This window comes from Pleurodeles waltl, chromosome 7, assembly GCF_031143425.1.
Source record: "Pleurodeles waltl isolate 20211129_DDA chromosome 7, aPleWal1.hap1.20221129, whole genome shotgun sequence".
NCBI lineage: Eukaryota > Metazoa > Chordata > Amphibia > Caudata > Salamandridae > Pleurodeles > Pleurodeles waltl.
In genome coordinates this window covers 461,460,682-461,483,431 of record NC_090446.1, presented here as the reverse complement: position 1 = coordinate 461,483,431, position 22,750 = coordinate 461,460,682, and the positions used below count along the sequence as shown (strand labels likewise).

At 47.4% G+C, this 22,750-nt stretch overlaps 1 protein-coding gene across 2 annotated transcripts in view; it reads left to right on the top strand.

The window, feature by feature from the left end:
• The first annotated feature begins 9,183 nt into the window (after nt 1-9,183).
• Nucleotides 9,184-22,750, top strand: part of LOC138304192 (sulfotransferase 1 family member D1-like) — a 203,212-nt gene continuing 189,645 nt past the window's right edge. Inside the window, exon 1 of one of the 2 annotated variants that reach the window (XM_069244044.1) lies at nt 9,184-9,606. In XM_069244044.1, the coding sequence (XP_069100145.1) occupies nt 9,485-9,606 (122 nt within the window). In that variant the 5' untranslated portion in view covers nt 9,184-9,484. The remainder of the gene's footprint in view (nt 9,607-22,750) is intronic. The other variant, XM_069244043.1, reaches the window with a different exon arrangement.

Sequence of the window (22,750 nt, the reverse complement as noted above, 5' to 3'; positions counted from 1 at the left end):
GTCAGCCTAAAAATGTTTTTTTTCAAACTGCCCTTTTGGACCCACTTTGGTTCCCCCTCAATTTCTACGTGTTTTTGGCTCTTCCCTGTCACAAACACTTGGCCCACCTACACAACTGAGGTATCATTTTTACTGGGAGACTGAGGGGAACGTTGGGTGGTAGGAAATTTATCCCGGTGCAGTGATCCCACACAGAAATGTGGGAAAAATGAGATTTTTTTAGCTAGATTTGTGGTTTGCTGAGGATTCTGGGTAAGAAGATATTGGGGGATCCACGCAAGTCACACCTCCCTTGACTCCCTCGGGTGTCTAGTTTTCGGAAATGTCTGGGTTTGGTAGGTTTCCCTAGATGGCTGCTGAGCCCAGGACCAAAAACGCAGGTGCCCCCCCACCCCTGCAAAAACAGGTAGTTTTCTATTTTATCATTTTGATGTGTCCAGATAGTGTTTTGGGGCACTTCATGTCACGGCCACTATGCCTACCCACACAAGTGAGGTACCAGTTTTATCGGGAGACTTGGGGGAACGCTGGGTGGAAGAAAATTTGAGGCTCCTCTCAGATTCCAGAACTTTCTGTCACCGAAATGTGAGGGAAAAGTGTTTTTTTAGCCACATTTTGAGGTTTGCAAAGGATTCTGTGTAACAGAACCTGGTGTGAGCTCGACAAGTCACCCCATCTTGGATTCCCCTAGGTCTCTAGTTTTCAAAACTGCACAAGTTTGGTAGGTTTCTCTACATGGCGGCTGAGCTAGAGGGCAAAATCCACAGGTAGGCACTTTGCAAAAAACACATCTGTTTTCTGTCGAAAAAATTGCTGTGTCCACGTTGTGTTTTGGAGCATTTCCTGTCGCGAGCATTATGCCTACCCACACAAGTGAGGTACCATTTTTATCAGGTGACTTGGGGGAACGCTGGGTGGAAGGAAATTTGTGGCTCCTCTCAGATTCCAGAACTTTGTGTCACCGAAATGTCAGGAAAAGGTGTTTTTTTAGCCACATTTTGAGGTTTGCAAAGGATTCTGGGTAACAGAACCTGGTGAGATCTCGACAAGTCACCCCATCTTGGATTCCCCTAGGTCTCTAGTTTTCAAAACTGCACAAGTTTGGTAGGTTTCTATACATGGCAGCTGAGCTAGAGGGCAAAATCCACAGGTAGGCACTTTGCAAAACACACCTCTGTTTTCTGTCGAAATAATTGATGTATCCACGTTGTGTTTTGGAGCATTTCCTGTCGCAGGCACTATGCCTACCCACACAAGTGAGGTACCATTTTTACTGTGAGACTTGGGTGTAAGGAAATTTGTGGCTCCTCTTAGATTCCAGAACTTTCTGTCACCGAAATGTGAGGAAAAGGTGTTTTTTAAGCCACATTTTGAGGTTTGCAAAGGATTCTGGGTAACAGAACCTGGTGAGATCTCGACAAGTCACCCTATCTTGGATTACCCTAGGTCTCTAGTTTTCAAAAATACACAGGTTTGGAAGGTTTCCCTAGGTGGCGGCTGAGCTAGAGGCCAAAATCCACAGGTAGGCACTTTGCAAAAAACGCCTCTGTTTTCTGTCGAAAAAATTGCTGTGTCCACGTTGTGTTTTGGAGCATTTCTGGTTGCGGGCACTATGCCTACCCACACAAGTGAGGTACCATTTTTATCAGGTGACTTGGGGGAACGCTGGGTGGAAGGAAATTTGTGGCTCCTCGCAGATTCCAGAACTTTGTGTCACCGAAATATCAGGAAAAAGTGTTTTTTAAGCCACATTTTGAGGTTTGCAAAGGATTCTGGGTAACAGAACCTAGTGTGAGCTCGACAAGTCACCCCATCTTGGATCCCCCTAGGTCTCTAGTTTTCAAAACTGCACAGGTTTGGTAGGTTTCCCTTGGTGGCGGCTGAGCTAGAGGGCAAAATCCACAGGTAGGCACTTTGCAAAAAACACCTCTGTTTTCTGTCGAAAAAATTGATGTATCCACGTTGTGTTTTGGAGCATTTCCTGTCGCGGGCACTATGCCTACCCACACAAGTGAGGTACCATTTTTATTGTGAGACTTGGGTGGAAGGAAATTTGTGGCTCCTCTTAGATTCCAGAACTTTCTGTCACCGAAATGTGAGGAAAAGGTGTTTTTTTAGCCACATTTTGAGGTTTGCAAAGGATTCTGTGTAACAGAACCTGGTGTGAGCTCGACAAGTCACCTCATCTTGGATTCCCCTAGGTCTCTAGTTTTCAAAACTGCACAAGTTTGGTAGGTTTCTCTACATGGCGGCTGAGCTAGAGGGCAAAATCCACAGGTAGGCACTTTGCAAAAGACACCTCTGTTTTCTGTCGAAAAAATTGATGTATCCACGTTGTGTTTTGGAGCATTTCCTGTCGCAGGCACTATGCCTACCCACACAAGTGAGGTACCATTTTTATTGTGAGACTTGGGTGGAAGGAAATTTGTGGCTCCTCTCAGATTCCAGAACTTTGTGTCACCGAAATGTCAGGAAAATGTGTTTTTTAAGCCACATTTGGAGGTTTGCAAAGGATTCTGGGTAACAGAACCTGGTGAGATCTCGACAAGTCACCCTATCTTGGATTACCCTAGGTCTCTAGTTTTCAAAAATGCACAGGTTTGGAAGGTTTCCCTAGGTGGCGGCTGAGCTAGAGGGCAAAATCCACAGGTAGGCACTTTGCAAAAAACACCTCTGTTTTCTGTCGAAAAAATTGATGTATCCACGTTGTGTTTTGGAGCATTTCCTGTCGCAGGCACTATGCCTACCCACACAAGTGAGGTACCATTTTTATTGTGAGATTTGGGTGGAAGGAAATTTGTGGCTCCTCTTAGATTCCAGAACTTTCTGTCACCGAAATGTGAGGAAAAGGTGTTTTTTAAGCCACATTTTGAGGTTTGCAAAGGAATCTGGGTAACAGAACCTGGTGAGATCTCGACAAGTCACCCTATCTTGGATTACCCTAGGTCTCTAGTTTTCAAAAATGCACAGGTTTGGAAGGTTTCCCCAGGTGGCGGCTGAGCTAGAGACCAAAATCCACAGGTAGGCACTTTGCAAAAAACACCTCTGTTTTCTGTCAAAAAAATAGCTGTGTCCACATTGTGTTTTGGAGCATTTCTGGTTGCGGGCACTATGCCTACCCACACAAGTGAGGTACCATTTTTATCAGGTGACTTGGGGGAACGCTGGGTGGAAGGAAATTTGTGGCTCCTCGCAGATTCCAGAACTTTGTGTCACCGAAATATCAGGAAAAAGTGTTTTTTAAGCCACATTTTGAGGTTTGCAAAGGATTCTGGGTAACAGAACCTGGTGTGAGCTCGACAAGACACCCCATCTTGGATCCCCCTAGGTCTCTAGTTTTCAAAACTGCACAGGTTTGGTAGGTTTCCCTACATGGCGGCTGAGCTAGAGGGCAAAATCCACAGGTAGGCACTTTGCAAAAAACACCTCTGTTTTCTGTCGAAAAAATTGATGTATCCACGTTGTATTTTGGAGCATTTCCTGTCGCGGGCACTATGCCTACCCACACAAGTGAGGTACCATTTTTATTGTGAGACTTGGGTGGAAGGAAATTTGTGGCTCCTCTCAGATTCCAGAACTTTGTGTCACCGAAATGTCAGGAAAAAGTGTTTTTTTAAGCCACATTTTGAGGTTTGCAAAGGATTCTGTGTAACAGAACCTGGTGTGAGCTCGACAAGTCACCCCATCTTGGATTCCCCTAGGTCTCTAGTTTTCAAAACTGCACAAGTTTGGTAGGTTTCTCTACATGGCGGCTGAGCTAGAGGGCAAAATCCACAGGTAGGCACTTTGCAAAAAACACCTCTGTTTTCTGTCGAAAAAATTGATGTATCCACGTTGTGTTTTGGAGCATTTCCTGTCGCGGGCACTATACCTACCCACACAAGTGAGGTACCATTTTTATTGTGAGACTTGGGTGGAAAGAAATTTGTGGCTCCTCTTAGATTCCAGAACTTTCTGTCACCGAAATGTGAGGAAAAGGTGTTTTTTAAGCCACATTTGGAGGTTTGCAAAGGATTCTGGGTAACAGAACCTGGTGAGATCTCGAAAAGTCACCCTATCTTGGATTACCCTAGGTCTCTAGTTTTCATAAAATGCACAGGTTTGGAAGGTTTCCCTAGGTGGCGGCTGAGCTAGAGGCCAAAATCCACAGGTAGGCACTTTGCAAAAAACACCTCTGTTTTCTGTCGAAAAAATTGCTGTGTCCACGTTGTGTTTTGGAGCATTTTCTGTCGCGAGCACTATGCCTACCCACACAAGTGAGGTACCATTTTTATCAGGTGACTTGGGGAACGCTGGGTGGAAGGAAATTTGTGGCTCCTCTCAGATTCCAGAACTTTGTGTCACCGAAATGTCAGGAAAAGGTGTTTTTTTAGCCACATTTTGAGGTTTGCAAAGGATTCTGGGTAACAGAACCTGGTGAGATCTCGACAAGTCACCCCATCTTGGATTCCCCTAGGTCTCTAGTTTTCAAAACTGCACAAGTTTGGTAGGTTTCTCTACATGGCGGCTGAGCTAGAGGGCAAAATCCACAGGTAGGCACTTTGCAAAAAACACCTCTGTTTTCTGTCGAAAAAATTGATGTATCCACGTTGTGTTTTGGAGCATTTCCTGTCGCGGGCACTATGCCTACCCACACAAGTGAGGTACCATTTTTACTGTGAGACTTGGGTGTAAGGAAATTTGTGGCTCCTCTTAGATTCCAGAACTTTCTGTCACCGAAATGTGAGGAAAAGGTGTTTTTTAAGCCACATTTTGAGGTTTGCAAAGGATTCTGGGTAACAGAACCTGGTGAGATCTCGACAAGTCACCCTATCTTGGATTACCCTAGGTCTCTAGTTTTCAAAAATGCACAGGTTTGGAAGGTTTCCCTAGGTGGCGGCTGAGCTAGAGGCCAAAATCCACAGGTAGGCACTTTGCAAAAAACGCCTCTGTTTTCTGTCGAAAAAATTGCTGTGTCCACGTTGTGTTTTGGAGCATTTCTGGTTGCGGGCACTATGCCTACCCACACAAGTGAGGTACCATTTTTATCAGGTGACTTGGGGGAACGCTGGGTGGAAGGAAATTTGTGGCTCCTCGCAGATTCCAGAACTTTGTGTCACCGAAATATCAGGAAAAAGTGTTTTTTAAGCCACATTTTGAGGTTTGCAAAGGATTCTGGGTAACAGAACCTGGTGTGAGCTCGACAAGTCACCCCATCTTGGATCCCCCTAGGTCTCTAGTTTTCAAAACTGCACAGGTTTGGTAGATTTCCCTTGTAGATTTCCCTTGGTGGCGGCTGAGCTAGAGGGCAAAATCCACAGGTAGGCACTTTGCAAAAAACACCTCTGTTTTCTGTCGAAAAAATTGATGTGTCCACGTTGTGTTTTGGAGCATTTCCTGTCGCGGGCACTATGCCTACCCACACAAGTGAGGTACCATTTTTATTGTGAGACTTGGGTGGAAGGAAATTTGTGGCTCCTCTTAGATTCCAGAACTTTCTGTCACCGAAATGTGAGGAAAAGGTGTTTTTTTTAGCCACATTTTGAGGTTTGCAAAGGATTCTGTGTAACAGAACCTGGTGTGAGCTCGACAAGTCACCCCATCTTGGATTCCCCTAGGTCTCTAGTTTTCAAAATTTCACAATTTGGTAGGTTTCTCTACATGGCGGCTGAGCTAGAGGGCAAAATCCACAGGTAGGCACTTTGCAAAAAACACCTCTGTTTTCTGTCGAAAAAATTGATGTATCCACGTTGTGTTTTGGAGCATTTCCTGTCGCAGGCACTATGCCTACCCACACAAGTGAGGTACCATTTTTATTGTGAGACTTGGGTGGAAGGAAATTTGTGGCTCCTCTTAGATTCCAGAACTTTCTGTCACCGAAATGTGAGGAAAAGGTGTTTTTTAAGCCACATTTTGAGGTTTGCAAAGGATTCTGGGTAACAGAACCTGGTGAGATCTCGACAAGTCACCCTATCTTGGATTACCCTAGGTCTCTAGTTTTCAAAAATGCACAGGTTTGGAAGGTTTCCCTAGGTGGCGGCTGAGCTAGAGACCAAAATCCACAGGTAGGCACTTTGCAAAAAACACCTCTGTTTTCTGTCAAAAAAATAGCTGTGTCCACGTTGTGTTTTGGAGCATTTCTGGTTGCGGGCACTATGCCTACCCACACAAGTGAGGTACCATTTTTATCAGGTGACTTGGGGGAACGCTGGGTGGAAGGAAATTTGTGGCTCCTCGCAGATTCCAGAACTTTGTGTCACCGAAATATCAGGAAAAAGTGTTTTTTAAACCACATTTTGAGGTTTGCAAAGGATTCTGGGTAACAGAACCTGGTGTGAGCTCGACAAGTCACCCCATCTTGGATCCCCCTAGGTCTCTAGTTTTCAAAACTGCACAGGTTTGGTAGGTTTCCCTACATGGCGGCTGAGCTAGAGGGCAAAATCCACAGGTAGGCACTTTGCAAAAAACACCTCTGTTTTCTGTCGAAAAAATTGATGTATCCACGTTGTATTTTGGAGCATTTCCTGTTGCGGGCACTATGCCTACCCACACAAGTGAGGTACCATTTTTATTGTGAGACTTGGGTGGAAGGAAATTTGTGGCTCCTCTCAGATTCCAGAACTTTGTGTCACCGAAATGTCAGGAAAATGTGTTTTTTAAGCCACATTTGGAGGTTTGCAAAGGATTCTGGGTAACAGAACCTGGTGAGATCTCGACAAGTCACCCTATCTTGGATTACCCTAGGTCTCTAGTTTTCAAAAATGCACAGGTTTGGAAGGTTTCCCTAGGTGGCGGCTGAGCTAGAGGCCAAAATCCACAGGTAGGCACTTTGCAAAAAACACCTCTGTTTTCTGTCGAAAAAATTGCTGTGTCCACGTTGTGTTTTGGAGCATTTCTGGTTGCGGGCACTATGCCTACCCACACAAGTGAAGTACCATTTTTATCAGGTGACTTGGGGGAACGCTGGGTGGAAGGAAATTTGTGGCTCCTCGCAGATTCCAGAACTTTGTGTCACCGAAATATCAGGAAAATGTTTTTTTTAAGCCACATTTTGAGGTTTGCAAAGGATTCTGGGTAACAGAACCTGGTGTGAGCTCGACAAGTCACCCCATCTTGGATCCCCCTAGGTCTCTAGTTTTCAAAACTGCACAGGTTTGGTAGGTTTCACTACATGGCGGCTGAGCTAGAGGGCAAAATCCACAGGTAGGCACTTTGCAAAAAACACCTCTGTTTTCTGTCGAAAAAATTGATGTATCCACGTTGTGTTTTGGAGCATTTCCTGTCGCGGGCACTATGCCTACCCACACAAGTGAGGTACCATTTTTATTGTGAGACTTGGGGGGACGCTGGGTGGAAGGAAATTTGTGGCTCCTCTTAGATTCCAGAACTTTCTGTCACCGAAATGTGAGGAAAAAGTGTTTTTTTTTGCCACATTTTGAGGTGTGCAAAGGATTCTGGGTAACAGAACCTGGTGTGATCTCGACAAGTCACCCTATCTTGGATTTCACTAGGTCTCTAGTTTTCAAAAATGCACAGGTTTGGAAGGTTTCCCTAGGTGGCGGCTGAGCTAGAGGCCAAAATCCACAGGTAGGCACTTTGCAAAAAACACCTCTGTTTTCTGTCGAAAAAATGGATGTGTCCATGTTGTGTTTTGGAGCATTTCTGGTCGCGGGCACTATGCCTACCCACACAAGTGAGGTACCATTTTTATCGGGAGACTTGGGGGAACGCTGGGTGCAAGGAAATTTGTGGCTCCTCTCAGATTCCAGGAATTTGTGTCGCCGAAATGTGAGGAAAAAGTGTTTTTTTCACCACATTTTGAGGTTTGCAAGGGATTCTGGGTAACAGAACCTGGTGAGAGCTCGACATGTCACCCCATCTTAGATTCCCCTTGGTCTCTAGTTTGCAAAAATGCACAGGTTTGGTAGGTTTCCCTAGGTTGCAGCTGAGCTAGAGGCCAAAATCCACAGGTAGGCACTTTGCAAAAAACAGCTCTGTTTTCTGTCGAAAAAATTGATGTGTCCACGTTGTGTTTTGGAACATTTCCTGTCGCGGGCACTATGCCTACCTACACAAGTGAGGTACCATTTTTATCAGGAGACTTGGGGGAACAAGGAATAGCAAAACAAGTATGATTGCCCCTTGTCTTTCTCTACATTTTTTCCTTCTAAATATAAGATAGTGTGTAACAAAGGACGTCTATTTGAGAAATGCCCTGTAATTCACATGCTAGTATGGGCACCCCAGAATTCAGATATGTGCAAATAACCACTGCTTCTCAACACCTTATCTTGTGCCCATTTTGGAAATACAAAGGTTTTCTTGATACCTATTTTTGACTCTTTCTATTTCAGCAAATGAATTGCTGTATACCCGGTATAGAATGAAAACCCACTGCAAGGTGCAGCTCATTTATTGGCTCTGGGTGCCTAGGGTTCTTGATGCCAAGCCATAAATATCCCCGTAACCAGAAGAGTCCAGTGGACGTAACAGTATATTTTAAAAATCTGACATTGCAGGAAAAAGGTACAGAGTAAAACGTAGAGAAAAATGGCTGTTTTTTTCACCTCAACTTCAATATTTTTTTATTTCAGTTGTTATTTTCTGCAGGAAACCCTTGTAGGATCTACACAAATTACCCATTGCTGAATTCAGAATTGTGTCTTCTTTTCAGAAATGTTTAGGTTTCTGGGTTCCAGCATTGGTTTCACACCCATTTCTGTCACTGACTGGAAGGAGGCTGAAAGCACAAAAAATCGTAAAAATGGGATATGTCCCAGTAAAATGCCAAAATGTTGTTGAAAAATTGGGTTTTCTGTATCAAGTCTGCCTGTTCATGAAAGCTGGTGATTTTAGCACTGCAAACCCTTTGTTGATGTCGTTTTCAGGGGAAAAACCAGAAGCCTTCTTCTGCAGCCCTTTTTTCCCTTTTTTTTTTCAAAACAAACTTTTCACTGTATTTTGGCTAATTTCTTTGCCTCCTTCAGGAGAACCCACAAAGTCTGGGTAACTCTAGAATCCCTAGAATGTTGGAAAAAAAGGACGCAAATTTGGCGTGGGTAGCTTATATGGACAAAAAGTTATGAGGGCCTAAGCGAGAACTATTCTAAATAGGCAAAAAAAGGCCTGGCACAGGAGGGGGAAAAAGCCTGGCAGGGGAGGGGTTACGGATAAAGACCAAAGTAGCCCAAAGGTAGCCCAAGCAGTCTTAGACTTCTCCAATTCCCAATAATACGGAGGTGGGGGGCCTCCCTGGGGTTCGCTATCATGTCGAAAAAAATCGAAATTCATGAAATGAAAACGTTTAATATGTAATCTTGTGCTTACGTAAAGCTCTCCCCGAGCTTGGCCCGAGTTCGCGCTATTTACAACTGCAAAATAAAAAACATACAGTATGATCTTCAGAACTTTGAGACAGGTAGCCCAGAGCGAGCGATAAATAATAGCGCCACTGTCGTCACATGGCGGGCCCTGGGCCTGCCTGAGCCACCCCTTTTTTCCTAGAATGGGCTTGGGAGGAGGAGAAAAGCCTTTCGGAGAAGCCACGAGTTGGAAACAGTTTCGCCCTCTTGAAGATTGTATGCAGGGAGAAGCAGCGGGATCTCTGAAGAAAAGGACTGGAAAAAGGTAGGAATGTGCATTTTTTGTCTTGCCCTTATTGCGTAAAAGCTTGAACGTTACATTAATCTGGTGTTATCAATCTAAACTGTCTAGATTTTAGAACCTTGTATTCGACTCACTGACGATACGTTCTAACTGTAGTGGCATACTACATACGCTAGTTTCAAAGTCCCACAGAGCCCATCTTAAGAGACAAGGGTACTTCTTCATCACGCACACACACCACAACACCCCTCTTCTTCTGCCTCTCACGTCCCCCTCCTCAACACACAACTATCCTTTGACAGCCGTCGTTTTATCTCTTAAACACATCAAATGCACTCCCGCCTTGCTTCCCCCTCATTATCTCTAACACGAAGCAACACATACGCTCCTGCCCCCGATATTTCTTTACCACTTTCATGCTCAGCCAGCAGCCATCACTCCCCCACCAGCGCCTCGCCACTCCCCCTTTATTCTCTTAAAGAACGCATGCCCCTTACTTTCACCCAGTCTTTTGATGCAGAGATTATGGGCCAGTCATAAAGTGTACTAAACAAGGCTTTTATGGATCATGTTGCCTGTTAGTCAAGGGTATTATTTACCTGCTGCTCCAGGACCCGTAATTGTGCCTTTGGTCACTGATTTTCCACTCTCCTGTGACCCTCGGCGCGTTTTCCCTTCTCACACCCTCAATGTACCATCCACGTCCCTCTTGCACTGCAGCACGTTCTCCTCCCACGCCAGACTCTACCTTACCTCCCCACCTTCCCCTTGTACTTCTTAAACGATGGGTGGGTACAGGACTACCATATCCATATTATCTCCCAACATTCTCGCCGCACCTCTGCACACCATCTTCATATTGCTACTCTCTATTTGTTAACCGCATGTCCTTCATGCCACCTACCTCTCCTTCACCACTCTCCCGTAGCTGTAACATTTCATGCACACTCTGTACCCAGACACTGACAATCCCTCTATACACCACAGATGTCCCATGTACCGCAAGTCATCTTTGTCTGCCCCACGCCACACCTGTGCCTCCCCACCCCGCCCTGTAACTCCCCATGTCGATCCAGTACCTTAGTACATGCCTTCTGTGCCTCATTGTAGCCTTGCTGTGCCTCGTTGTTCCTTAAGTGTACCTCATTCTTCTCATACCACGTCACACCTCACCGCGCCTGCCACGCCCACGAGTACCCTAGGCACATCATTCCTGGACCCTAGGGCGGCCTCACGTTTTCTAGACTTGTGTCCCTTCCTGTACTTTTCCACATCCTTCTTGTACCTGCTGTGTCTGCCTGTCTAAGCCCTGGTCTACAGAGGTTCGTGTCGCTGCTTCTGAAGAGGCGAGCAGGGGCTGCCCAGCTACTTCTCAGCGAGACACGTGTGGCGTGGGACCGACATCCCCGTTGCCGGAAAAAAACGTGCAGTAAGCATTATATAAACAGACACGGGCTAAGTCCTATGCCTGGTTGTTTTGTAAGACGAAGTGCTTTTTCAAGCATCGATGGGTCTGTGTGTGGTTCTCTTGGCGTATTTGTGGATGAGTATGAGATGATTCAGCATTTGGTTGGATAAGGGAGTGCATAGAATGATGAATGTGTGAATGGCAGTGCATGGGTAAATAACACCCGCACTTGTCCCCACTCCAGCAATTTGTATTAGTAATCAATATTGATCAGCGGTGTAATGCCACCAAATAAAGCAACATGCAACGTTTTAACAGTGGATATAATTTGGCCGCTTTTATTGATGTGGACAAATGTGTAATTGCCTGTGAGGTATCACATTTCTTTGATTCTGCGAACATTGAATTCACTGCTATTAAAAAGCACACTTCTGTCAATACAATCGTCATGCTTAGTCATATATCAAGATCAATACATTTACAATTACTTCAATGATCAGAACTGCAAGACTAGCAGTGACTGGTCAGCGTTAGAGTCCTGGCCTCTGTTCGTCATGTCTCTTTTTGCCCTTAGGTGTGGTAGGCAATTCCACATTTCGTTTTTGGAGGGGGCACAATCCATAGTGTTTGTTTTTACCACGTTTTTCGAAGGGGGATAGCCTCAGGTTCTTTGGATTAGGCCCAGCTCGCTACCTAGCGTGTGCCTGTGCCCTGCCATCCTACCTGGCGAGTTTGAGCTGCGAGTGTCGTGTTCCGCTTACTCCCCTTAGTTGGCCTCCTTTCACCCAATTGTGCTAGCGTGCCGTCCTGGGTCATCTGACTGACCCCCCTAGAGGACAGCGCCCTCCTTAAATGCTCCCCCCTTGTCCCCATACATGATTCTTCTTGTATCAACATTGGAGTGATTGAATGATATCAAACCCCCTCATTGGCCCACCACGTTCCTCAATTTGCGCCTTCTCCCCCAACTCGCGGTTCCGGGGGGGGGAAGAGGGTGCCGCAGCTCAAGTTGCGCGCGCCCTTTCCTAAAACAGGTTTAACTGGTCCCTTCTGGGTCCAAGACAGCCGTTACGGCACCAGCACATTATGCCCCCTTTGGGGGGGTGGGGGGCTTTGCTCTTAATGGGCCAGTATGTACGGCTCAGTGGACGAATGAGTGAGTGCATGGTTGAATAAGTGAGATATGAGTGAATGGGTGAACACAAGAATAGATTAAACGATGTGCAACTGCCTGGATGTATGTACACTGGTTACACAAACCTTAGTGGCTTAGGCCACAGACAACTTTAGTGATAATGTTATAAAAATGCCAAAAATTAACGTATTATACTAGGGCTGGGTACCATCTGCCTGATTCTGCCTATAATATATAATTCTTGGCAATAGCCGCATTTGCACCATCACTCAGTAATCCTCTGCGTATACTGACATTTGCACCAAATCTGAGAAAGCTTGAAACCTTGCACAAATAAGCATCATTAATCTGAAATCTTGACTATATACCACATTTGCACCATCAATCATTAATTCTTAGTGCATGCTCTTCCTTCCCTAAAATGTAGTAAATCATTGAAAATGTTTGGATTTGCACTGTCACTTTGTCATCTTTATTGCATATTCAGGTTGCAGAATCACTCCTTTTACCTCATCAGACTTTGACCCAGAAGAAGAGAGAAAAAACACAATAAGAGTAAATAAGGAGTTAGTTAGAGGGGAAATAACAGTGACAAAAAATAAAATGGGGCGAACGCCTCAACGAGTGAAATAAAGGGACAGGGAGTGTCTTATGGTGGATGAAAGAGGCATTAGCTGGAATAAAGGCTATGCAGCCTTGGTATTCTGCACCCCAGCATTCGTTAGTGCTGGATGCGGACTACTAAAGCAAAACCTTGGGGCCCAGCATGTTTTCTTTTGCAAATTACATACTGGGCATTACGTATCCTCTTAGCCTTCTATGTTAGTCCTGCGTGGGGTGGATTGGGGAACTTAGTTGAATGTATGACTTTTCCTGCTACTTTGTGCAACTCCAGCAGCACCCCCAGCAGTGTAGGTGTGGGTGGGGGATGAAATAAGCATAGTAAAAGATTCGAGGGGCGTGAGGCATTCCGAGTATGTCTAGGCCTCACATCTTGATGTGTTCTCTCTCAAGGGGCGGGCTGGGAACCTAAAGTAGCCCTGTCAAATTCTGTAAGTCCAGCCCCCATAGGTTGCATAGTGAGCGAGCCTGATCACTACAATACGCTTGGGGGGGTTCTCCCCCCACAAGAAAATTTGGGGAAAATGGAAAAAACAGTGCATTCTACAACACATTTTCATCGTATAATCAATTGTTTTAGTTTTTAAAGCATAGTAAATGATGACCTTACAGTGCATCAGGATACAGCAATCTTTATTGGGGCTCTTCAATGATTCACTCACCATCACTCTCTAACAGTGCCTCTCATCTCGCCATAGCCCCTCTCTCAAATGCATTTCATTTGTTTAATGCACCTCTCATACCAGCATAGGGTGTTGGAGCACTTTACATTACACATACATACAGAGACAATGAATCGTGTGTAATTCAGTGTATAGAAATGTTGATAAAGGGGACTACAAGGCGTAGGTTTCACATGTCATCAATACAGGTAGGCATTTTTTAAGGGTGCTTGGTCTGGGGAAGAATAAACTCCGGATTCAAAACGTAACACAGTAGTTAGAGTTGAATTTACTTATATAACAATTTATTTCTACCCAAACAAACCATTTTTAGCAATCAAAGGCTGGTAAAAAACATAACTTTCTAACCTGTACCTTGCAGTTTTCATGCAGCTCTTAGATGGCAGTTTATAGCTGACTGTGCTGGATTATGATTATCGCTTATGAATTGCACAGTAAGAAAAGGATCATAGTGGCAAAAGCATGATGAGCTAAGCACAAAAATAGTGTTCTGTGATCTACACAGTGCACATTTGTATAAAAGTTCCTCCTCTTTGCCCTGGCCGCCCCCAAACTTTTTGGACAAAAACTGGTGGTTACTGACTCTTGGCTGTGCCCTGGGTACTGCTTACCAGTACCAGGGTCAGTGCTCTTTGTAAAGTGGATATGCAAATTAGGCTAATTATAATTGGCAGTATCAACCTACCTATAAGCCCCTAGTATCTGGTAGAGCATGTAGGGTTAGGAACCCCAGCATAGGTAGAGCATCAATAGGTGGATTGCTGAGGTGCCCAGTGTCATTTTAAAGGCAGGCCTGTATTGCTGGCTGCTTTTAAACTAAAGTTGTATGCAAATTCGACTTTGGAATCAAAAGTACTTTCAAAATCTTAAACTACCTTATTTTTACATATAAGTCACCCCTAAGGTGTGCCCTAAGTGACCCTAGGGCTGGATGCTATGTAACTACAAATAGTGACCTTATAAAATTGTTTTGATGATTGTTTACCTGGTGAGGCAAAATAGCCAAATTCGTTTTTCCCTCACTGTAGTGAATGGGCTCCATAGGCTAAATTTTTAAATGAATAAACTCCCAATAGGAGCTAATTATTTCAAGTTAGGTATCAAAGTCATGGTTATAATAAATCCAAGAACTTGCGATTGTTGAATTTAATATAACTAGTTCAGGGAAAGAGTTTTAGAACTCTACCTGAAAGTTGCCAACTTCAGCTCTGTAGTGCACTCCTCTGATTGGTCAGCCTCTGGCAGCCTGGTCAGGCTGCCTTGGTGAGGTGTGAAGTGGCCTGGGCCGAAGACTAAGACAGGCCTGGAAAAACCATAACATTTTTACTAGATCTGCAGGTCGAGTAGCTTGAATAATCTACTCAACCTAACTGTAATGTACTTGACCTGATAACGGGTCTCGAATTGTGTGATCCTAGGCAAATATTGTATTTTACAGCCAGCTTTATCTTCATTCCCACATATGAGTGCACCTACAAATATGTGAGTTCAGCATTTCTGCTGTAAAAAATCTTCTTTTGTTTGATGAAATACACTAGAAGTTTGCTCCATGTGTAATAAATCTACCCCACATATAAGGTACACATGATCCATGTATGACTTGCCTCTTAGTTTACTGATATCTTTGCCCTGAGGGCAGGAGTGTTTCTTAGCTTATGTTTAAACACTCACTTTAAATAAATATACTACTAAAGCATGATGTGGTAGCACACTGTCATTTACGGACAGTAAATTTCCAAGAGATGTCCAAATACCTTGCCACTAACTTGCAGCTTTACTGATACAACTATTAGTGTATTAACATAATCTGTGAAAAATGGGTTTCAGAAAACATTTATCATTTGCACATCACCAAGTAAAGTGTTCTGAATTTTTTTCCATCCTATTAAATATTTTTTTCATCACACAGAAGTACAAAAAAGGTCTTTGACAGCTACTGAAATATATATTTAAATGTTTGGAAAGTTGCCTTAGTTATATAAATATTGTGTGTTAGGAAATACCTGATACCAAAAGCCTGTCATTTCACATAAGTCAGACAGTTCACCTTACAAAATCTTGAAACTCTTCAGTCACAAGGAAAAGTATTTGCACTGCAAGAAAACAAACTGGCTTTTGACCCCTGTCTCTGAACACAGAGCAAATGTGACCAGAATAAGATTTAAAGGCATCTTAATTGCTAATTCAGTTTCTGACTGAAAAGAGCACCTCTTCTTTGTCCACTGGTCAGAAGCGTTGAGTGGAATCTAAAAATAGCTCGACCTCATAAAATAAAACTTGCCATTGCGAGTGGTCAAGTAGATTTTTCGAGCCCTGAAAGAATGTGCCTGGGGGAGGTGATCTGCCTCAGCAGATGGGGAATACAGGATGGGGGGAGAGCGGCCAAACATGGACTTCAGAGGAAGGAAGGACATTTGGAGCAGCTCAGGACCTCTCCCATTTCCTGCAAATCCAGAAAACCAGGTGTTATCTTGATTAGATTAGGAGAGGGCATGAAAGGGGTGTGTTAAGGATTTGTAGCCCCACCAGTGGGTGGACTCAGCCAGACCTAACCTCCAAAATTAAGTTTCAAACATTTTGGATTTTTGAAGAATGTTGCTCCCTGGGATTGGTTTTTGTCACACTGCCCAGGAAGTGGTCATCCAAGAGGGTGGTGACCTGCCTGTGATTGGACAGTTGCCCCCCTTCTTTTCACCATCAGAAGCAAGGGTACATTTGGCAGGGCTGCACCCACACCTCAGATCCCTACAAGGAACAACATCAGAAGAGGAAGTACTACCCTGCTGGACCCCTGACCTGCAACTGGACACTGCACTCTGAAGGACTGCACCAGCTGAACACTTGGGCTTCACCACAAAAATAACTTTTTCTGGCTTCAACTGGTTCAAGAAGGGACTCCCTGCTTGCTACAGGTGAAAAATATCTAACGAGAGTCCCCTGCATCACTGTGCAGTGGTCATTTTAGAGTTTAAGCCAGGTGGATTCTGGGAGTTGGAATCCTAACCCTCAAGTAGCAACCCAGAGCTTCTGAAATCTTGGGGTGAGCTGTGGACTCCTAAAGGACCTTCAGAGTTCTTCTGGAAGAAGATCCAGAAGTTTGGAGAACTTTTGGAAAAAAGCTCCAGAAAGGGACCAACCCCACATTGTGAGTCAAGCCGGTTGACTGCGACCCAGCATGACTTGCAGGTTTGTCCCGCTGAAAAGCTCCAGAGCCCCAGACTTCCAGGATTTCTCCTGGAAAGGCAATCCGTCGACTCGAAATCGGCTTGCTGTGGAGGGTCATCTGACATCAGAGAGAAAAAGCTCCAAAAAAGGGCCAAAGTCTGAACATGAAAAGTTGACCGGGACTTACCGCATAGGGTATCCGAGGAGGGATCAAAGGATGTCAGATAAAGATTCAGCTTTGGCCCGGACGAAGATTTCCATCCTGAAAAGTTGACTAAGTCTGAAGGTAGAACTCTTCATCGAGGTCTCCTGCGACACGTATCCGAAACGGGCAGGTCCAGGGAGGTCGGATCGGATTGGTGACTTCGTCCCACTGAAGAAAATCTTCAAGAAGAAAGACTAAGGCCCTCATTATGAACACAGCGGGAATACCCACCGTGTTCATGCTGGCGGTATCCCCACCCTCACCCCCATCACTCCAACTCCTCACAAATGTCCTAACATGTCCTAACATCATAAACCACACATCCTAACACTAAGCCCTGCATGCAACAACAAAGCATGGACACCAATCACCAAAGCATGGCCACTGCACATACCCATACATCCCCCTAAACCACCATCACACAAGAACCCACACAGGAATGCAAGCACAGGGGTACACAGTCACCCACCCAATGCACACCATGGCACACACAGATGTAATAAATATCCTTTTATACCCCTGCAGGACCCCTACCCAACGTCACCGGACAGGAGGGTCCACACATGTCCATACCACCTGTCCAGCTGAATCTAGATGACCAGCCCAGCCCATCTGGGACCTCGGCACAGTTGGTTCCCCTCACACTGGCACAGGCCACCACAGAGCTTCCCCCCTCTGGAAACACCAGCACAGCACCCACCCAGGTGTCATCCTTCTTTCCCACCTTGTCACCCTGTCCATCCTCAAATTGCCCCAGCTCCACTTCCTATGCCCATTTGGGCAATCCACTTTTGAGACTAATAGACTGGACTCTGCCATTGACATTTCTCCACCATCACCCCTCACCATTTTACTACTCCCTCCAATATTGAGCACTGAAATAAACACCCTTAAAGCACAAAACAATCTGGAGTCTGTCTGTGATTTCGAAATAGTGTGTTAGCAATTACAGTGACAAAATGCTCTTTCAAATGTAATGTCAACATACCTATGTCACACAGATCTAGTTCATGAGGAAACAAAGCAGATGTCACACAGTGGGACCCGCATCTGTGAAATCGTAAGGGAAAGTGACAACTCAGTGACCGTACACTGGGTGAAAAGTACAGACAATAGAGAGGTAGTAGTGTTAAAGTACATGTAGTAGGCAGGTTTGTATTCTTACCTGTGTCTCACTGGAAGTATTGAAGGATAACCGAGTTCCTGTTGTCGATGTCCTCTTCATCTGCTTCCTCGTCTTCACTGTCCACAGGCTCTACAGCTGCCACAACACCGCCATCTGGACCATCCTCCTGCAGAAAAGGCACCTGCCGTCGCAAAGCTAAGTTGTGAAGCATACAGCAGGCCACGATGATCTGGGGCACCTTCTTTGATGAGTAGAATAGGGATCCACCTGTCATATGGAGGCACCTGAACCTCGCCTTCAGGAGGCCGAAGATCAGCTCTATAATCCTACGAGTCCGCCCATGGGCCTCATTGTAGCGTTCCTCTGCCCGTGTCATGGGATTTCTCACTGGGGTCAGTAGCCATGACAGGTTGGGGTAACCAGAGTCGCCTGCAAATGGCGAGGGCAACTGTTAGACACACACTAACCTGTAGGGATATCCCCAGACCCAGACAACCATTCCCACTGACTTGCTTCCAGGTGCTCACCTAATAGCCACACACGGTGCCTCTGGAGCTGACTCATCACATAAGGGATGCTGCTATTCCGCAGGATGTAAGCGTCATGCACTGAGCCAGGGAATTTGGCATTCACATGGGAGATGGACTGGTCTGCCAAACACACCATCTGCACATTCATGGAATGATAACTCTTCCTGTTTCTGTACACCAGTTCACTCCTGCGGGGGGGTACCAAAGCCACATGTGTCCCATCAGTGGCGCCTATGATGTTGGGGATATGTCCCAGGGCATAGAAGTCACCTGTCACTGTAGGCAAATCCTCCACCTGAGGGAAAACGATGTAGCTCTGCATGTGACAAGACTCTGGACAACACGTTAGAAAACATAGGCTGGGACATCCCTCATGCTATAGCCACTGTAGTTTGAAATGACCCACTTGCTAGGAAATGGAGTACTGACAGCACCTGCACTAGAGGGGGGATTCCTGTGGGATGCGGATAGCTGACATCAGGTCTGGCTCCAGCTGGGCACACAGTTCCAGGATTGTGGCACGATCAAGCCTGTAGATGATGATCACATGTCTTTCCTCCATTGTCGACAGGTCCACCTGCGGTCTGTACACCGGAGGATGCCGCCATCTCCTCACATGTCCCAGTGGATGGTGCCTATGAAGGACAACAGCGAGCACAGAGTCAACCAACTCAGAGGTACGTACCCACAGCTTACACAGAACATGGATCATGATCCGAAATTTGGCCTGTATGAGTGTTGAGGCAAGGCCTAGGTATGTGTGATGCAGTTAAAAATTAAGCCATGTGGGCCCCTGAAATGGCGGCTTCCTGACCTGTAAAGAGGGACAATGGGATGTGAGGTAACTGCGCTGGCGTTGTACACCGTCGCGGTAGATGGTCGAAGACCGTGGCACAATTCTGCATTGGTTAACATTGGACCCTATGGGTCCCAGGAGCCAATGACGATGTACGCCGGCGGTGACGGTACGCACCGCCGCGGACGTCACCGCCATTTTCTATCTGTTCAATCACTCGATTCCTGATCTTCGACAGAAGAGAACCTATACTGCAAGTGCTGCTGTGACCTCGGTCTGGAAGAGACAATGGCTTGTGCGTCTGGGGAAAGGGCCCCTGCCTTCCCATCTGAGGAGTTGGAGAACCTCGTGGATGGGGTCCTCCCCCAGTACATGCTACTCTACGGTCCTCCAGACAAACAGGTAAGTACACTGGGAGCATGCTGTATGGGCTATGCCTGTGTGGAGTGGGGTGGATGAAAGATGGGGGGGGGAGATTGAGGCGTGCATGAAACAACGGTGAGTGCATGTGCAACATGGCAAGGTTAGGGATGAGGGCCAATGACTGTGACTGTGCAGTTGGTAATAACTTTCCTTTTTCCCCTGTACCATTCCTGTAGGTCAGCGCCCACCAGAAGAAGGATAGTGGCGTACCCGGAGTTGGATGGGCGCTTGCGGGCATCACAGCAGCCACAAGGGGGTGAGTACACTCTCATTCTGCTGATTTTGCGCGCAGTGGAGGTGTCTGGGTGGGGGAGGTGGGCTGTGGGTTTCCCTAGGCCAGGGCAAGTGTGCTAGTTAGGTCCCCTTGTTCTGGTAGACCCTGTGGCACCCCACCCCACCTGTGTACAGTGCCAAGTACACCTAGTCAGGCTCCTGTGACAGCCACGTGTGCAGATGTCGGCCAAAGCCTTGTAGGCCATGTCCCAGGGATGGAACAGTGGACCCCAAGTGCGCGGCGTAGTGCAGGGGGCTTCTGTGTCTGTCGTGTCCACCAACGGTAGCGGTAATGCATGGACTCAACATGTCTTTCTTCTGTCGTTCCCTCCCCTTTTTGTGGTCTCCCCGTTCTTGTGTGCATTAGCATCATCAGGCGGAGGAGCAGTGGCACCGGAGCAGGAGGGAGCTGCATCCCACATGGCCCTGGAGGGCGAGACTACGGACTCGGAATTCACCAGTGGGACGGAGGGTGAGGGGAGCTCCACGGCGGGGACAGGAGCTGATACCAGTGATACGGACTCGTCCTCTGATGGGAGCTCCCTTGTGGTGGTGGCCACATCTGTGCCCCCCGCATCTACAGGTACAGCCGACACCCCCCTACTATCACCGCCTTCCCAGCAGCCCCTCAGCCTTTTCCCCGTGCCTGCTCACCCAGGAGGGTTGGCATCACCTTTGCCCCAGGCACCTCAGGCCCTGCCCCAGTCACCCCTGCTGCCCTCAGTGAGGAGGCCATTGACCTCCTCAGGTCCCTCACTGTTGGGCAGTCTACCATTTTGAATGCCATCCAGGGTGTAGAAAGGCAGTTGCAACAAACAAATGCATTACTGGAGGGCATTCATTCCGGTCAGGCGGCCATTCAGCGAGCTTTTCAGACTCTGGCCTCAGCACTGATGGTAGCTAATGTCCCTGTCTCTAGCCTCCCCCTCCAAATTCCTCTACTCAGACCCAATCCCCTCTACCTCAGCCTTTCCCAAGCACACCTTCAGACCAGCACGCACACATGTCAACACACAAGGGAAGCTAAGGCAAACATAAGCGCCACACATCCCACAGGCACTCACGCAAGCATCACACACATGCAGACACACCAACATCCACTGCCTCCACTGTGTCCCCCTCCTCCTCGTCTCCCTCCTCCCTCCCAGTTTTGTCTACACACACCTGCATGCACTACATCTACAGCCACTACTTCCATCACCAGCACACACACCACCACACCCCGCTCATGTGCAGTCACCACCTGCATGCACTACATCTACAGCCACTACTTCCATCACCAGCACACACACCACCACACCCGCTCATGTGCAGTCACCACCCCCACTACCATTCACACCTCCCCTGTGTCCTCTCCCAGTGTGTCTGTGACGCCACCTCCCAAGATACACAAACACAGCCACACACCCACCCAACAGCCATCCACCTCACGACAGCCTCCAGCGCATGCACCTTCACCCAAAGTCACCAAACGAACACCTCCTACAACCACAACCTCTTCCTCCACTCCCAAACCCCCTCCAGCTACCCTTCCCAGTGTTCCCAAGAAACTTTTCATGGCCAACCTTGACCTCTTTTTCACTCACCTCCCCCACCCCGTCAATCTCCTAGGACCCGACTCTCCAGGTCCCAACCTAGCACCTCAGCCACAACATCTCCGGGACCAGTGGTGCCTGTAGCCACCGGAATCTGGAGTGCACCGGGCAGCAGGGCAGCCAGTGTGGCACGGAGCCACAGCACGGACAGTCCCCCAGTCCCCAGTCCCCCAGTCAAGCATCAAAAGTTTGCCAGTACCTGGCGGGAGAGGGGGAAGACTCCAGCCATCAAAGCCGCTCCCAGGGGTATAGGTGGGAGTGTGGTGTCAGCTGCGACACCTTCCAAGGTGGGGAAGGGGCACAAGAAACTCAGCAAGCCTGGGAAGAGCAGCACGGCGGAGAAGACCGCCATCATCCCCGCTGCCCAGGAGGCCACCGCCATTATCCCCGCTGCCCAGGACTCCACCGCCATCATCCCCGCTGCCCAGGAAGCCACCCGCCAGCACCAGCCCAGCTGCCCAGGACAGGACCGCCAGCACCAGCCCAGCTGCCCAGGTCAGGACCGCCAGCACCAGTCCAGCTGCCCAGGACAGGACCGCCAGCACCAGCCCAGCTGGGCCATGAGGGACCGCCAGCACCAGCCCCGCTGGGCCATAAAGGACTGTCAGCAGCAGCCCCGCTGGGCCGTAAGGGACCGCCAGCACCAGCCCCGCTGGGCCATAAAGGACCGTCAGCACCAGCCCCGCTGGGCCAGACAGCACCGCCAGCAGCTGAGTCACTGCCAAGGACCCCGCCGCCACAAGCACCGCTGAACAGGACACTACCGCCACAAGCACCGCTGCCAAGGACACCGCGGCCACAAGCATAGCTGAACAGGACTCTGCCGCCACAAGCACCGCTGCCAAGGACACCGCCGCAACAAGCACCGCTGGCCCATGAGTGCCAAGGGCACTGACGCTACTGAGTCCGTCACAAGCAGGATGAAGCCCCCTAGGCACAAGGCCCCTTCCAAAACCAGTGGAGAAAGGCATCCACTACCTCAGTCCTTGGCAGGATGAAGCACTCTGGGCACAAGGCCCCCTCCAGAACCAGTGGAGAGATACATCCACTACCTCAGTCCTTGGCAGGATGAAGCACTCTGGGCACAAGGCCCCCTCCAGAACCAGTGGAGATTCATATCCACTACCTCAGTCCTTGGCAGGATGAAGCAGTCTGGGCACAAGCCCCCTCCAGAACCATGGAAGAGATACATCCACTACCTCAGT